At 37.8% G+C, this 2,526-nt stretch overlaps 1 protein-coding gene across 1 annotated transcript; it reads left to right on the plus strand.

Moving 5' to 3' along the window:
* Window positions 1-1,226: 1,226 nt before the first annotated feature.
* Window positions 1,227-2,249, plus strand: LOC127548290 (olfactory receptor 1361-like). The gene has a single exon (XM_051975637.1). It carries the CDS (start codon window positions 1,227-1,229, stop codon window positions 2,247-2,249), a length of 1,023 nt encoding a protein of 340 aa, XP_051831597.1.
* Window positions 2,250-2,526: the final 277 nt, after the last annotated feature.

Consider the following 2,526-nt stretch of genomic DNA (forward strand, 5'->3'; position numbering starts at 1 on the left):
CAACTGACATCGCCTTCTCACACTATCAAACAATATCTTTAATTAATTGCCATTTTAATAAGTTGCATACAAATTTGCCAAAGCATCATATTCCCATCTGATGGGAAGGAAGAAACAGGATTAAAATAAATTTAGGTAATCTGTAAAAACAAGTTAATCTCTATAAAGTGACATTTGCTCTGGCTGCCTTTAGAGAACTAAAAATTGAAGCCACTAGTGTTGGATCATGATTTGGCAATACTTGTTTCACACTTAATTGTACTTTTACTCTTTTCTAGATCTCAATTGTATTATTTACCAAAACCAAATTAACTCTTGATAGCGTATACACATAAATTTATATAATTATTAGCCATAAGGAGCACCATATCCCCCAGACTAATAGTTCTATTATGTTATAGTTCTTATAAAGCAATCACAGTACTCACATCAAAGAGTTCAACACCTTAAGGCTACATATGCATCATGTAATAGCCATCAATCCAAAATATTAACCACACACACAGTTTTATAGTCCTTTTCAAAATTATAATGCTAGAAATTTATAAACATAGTATTAACATAAAAAATTTTTACAAATAAAACATAGTGATATTAGTTCAATATTAGTCCAGTTGAATATACCTCCAAATTATCTACACGGAAAAAATTTTATGCGTATATTTCCCAATTTTGGCATTCTTTGCTATTTTGCATTCAAAATCAGCACAGAGTAGTGATCAGCTTTAATGTCACCATTGTCCATCAATTTGCTCTGCAAAAGTCAAGTCAGTTGTGTCATGGATAATAATCATGCTTAATTCATCTATCATACTCAATGTCAATCTGGCTTAAATTGCTTAATTCTGAGAGTGTTCCAAGATTCCAGTTTCCTTTTCCAAATCTACAACAACATACAAGAATCTGTAAAATTAAGCATGTAATCATTAAAACTTTTTCCAATTCTCTGGACAGGAATTCAACAGAAACTCAATTTTGTTCCCATGATAATGTGTGAAAGTTATTTCATGCTGAGGAAACAGAAAGCCCTTCTTGCTGGACTTTCACACTACTTTGCATAGTATGTATTTATTTCTCATCTGTTAGATTACACCACACATTGATGGTATCATCTATTGTCATATTTATCTTTGTGGAAGGATTATACAATGGAATAAATAGTAAATGCTTAATAAATCTGTTGAAATGGTCACATTCAGTGATATAAAGTGTTTTGCAAAACAGAAATGAGCAGTTACTACTATTTTATTATTAGCAAAGCTGCTGAATGTATTTCCATTGTGTATATCCTTGGTAGATACGTCAGCTACGTGGGACAAGACAACCATACAAGTGTATCAGAATTCCTCCTTCTGGGACTTTCAGAGAGACCAGACCAACAACTGCTCCTTTTTGGGCTCTTTCTGAGCATGTACATCGTCACCATAGTTGGAAACCTGCTCATCATTCTGGCTATTTATTCTGACTCCCACCTCCACACACCTATGTACTTCTTCCTCTCCAACTTGTCCTTTGTGGATCTCTGTCAGGTATCTACCACAATGCCTAAGATGTTGATAAATATCCTGACACACAGCAAGACAATCCCCTATGCTGGCTGTCTCATCCAAATGTATTCTTTTCATTTGTTTGGAACCATGGACAGTTTTCTCCTTGCAGTGATGGCCTATGACCGTTTTGTGGCCATCTGTCACCCACTGCGCTACGCAACCATCATGAGCCCTCGGCTCTGTGTCCTGCTTGTAGGAGGACCCTGGGGTATTACCAACCTCCAGTCAGTGGTACACACTTCCCTGATGGCAAAGTTAACTTTTTGTGCAGATAACAAAATCCCCCACTTCTTCTGTGATCTCATGCCTCTGCTGAAGCTTTCCTGTTCGGACACCCACATCAATGAGCTTATGATATTAGTCTTTGGTATCTTCATGGGCATAAGTCCCCTGGTGTGCATTCTTCTCTCCTATATCTGCATTTTCTGTGCTGTTCTGAGGGTTCCCTCTGCTGAAGGAAAACGGAAAGCTTTCTCCACTTGTGGTTCTCATCTCACTGTGGTCTTACTCTTTTATGGGACCATTTTTGCTGTATACCTGCAGCCCTCAGGACCCACTTCTCCAGAAAAAGACAAGGCAGCTGCTGTGATGTGTGCAGTGGTCATACCCATGTTGAATCCCTTCATCTACAGCCTGAGAAATAGGGATATGAAAGGTGCTTTAAGGAAACTGATCAGCAAAACATCAGACCCCCAGTAAGGGAGCCATAGGAATGGGGGTGAAAAGGGAAGAGGAAATAAGATAAGCACCTGGGGAACCCAAGGCAGGAAGCTTTCTGTTTTTAACATTGGTTGCTTTTGTTGCTACAACCCAAGGTCTTGTTATTATTCCATTTAGCTATGCCTTAAGAATCACAAGAGTGACACTGACAAGTTGGAGAGCATCTAAGAAAGAATAATACAACTTCAAAGATCTTCTGAACTACTTATCTGTAAGTACAAGAAACATCTGTAATGTCATTAGCCTGGGGCAGCTC

The sequence above is a fragment of the Antechinus flavipes genome, chromosome 1 (genome assembly GCF_016432865.1).
Source record: "Antechinus flavipes isolate AdamAnt ecotype Samford, QLD, Australia chromosome 1, AdamAnt_v2, whole genome shotgun sequence".
Classification (NCBI taxonomy): Eukaryota; Metazoa; Chordata; class Mammalia; order Dasyuromorphia; family Dasyuridae; genus Antechinus; species Antechinus flavipes.

Coding starts and splice junctions, on each gene's coding strand:
- LOC127548290 (XM_051975637.1), top strand. CDS start 1,227: ATGAGCAGTTACTACTATTTTATTATTAGCAAAGCTGCTGAATGTATT.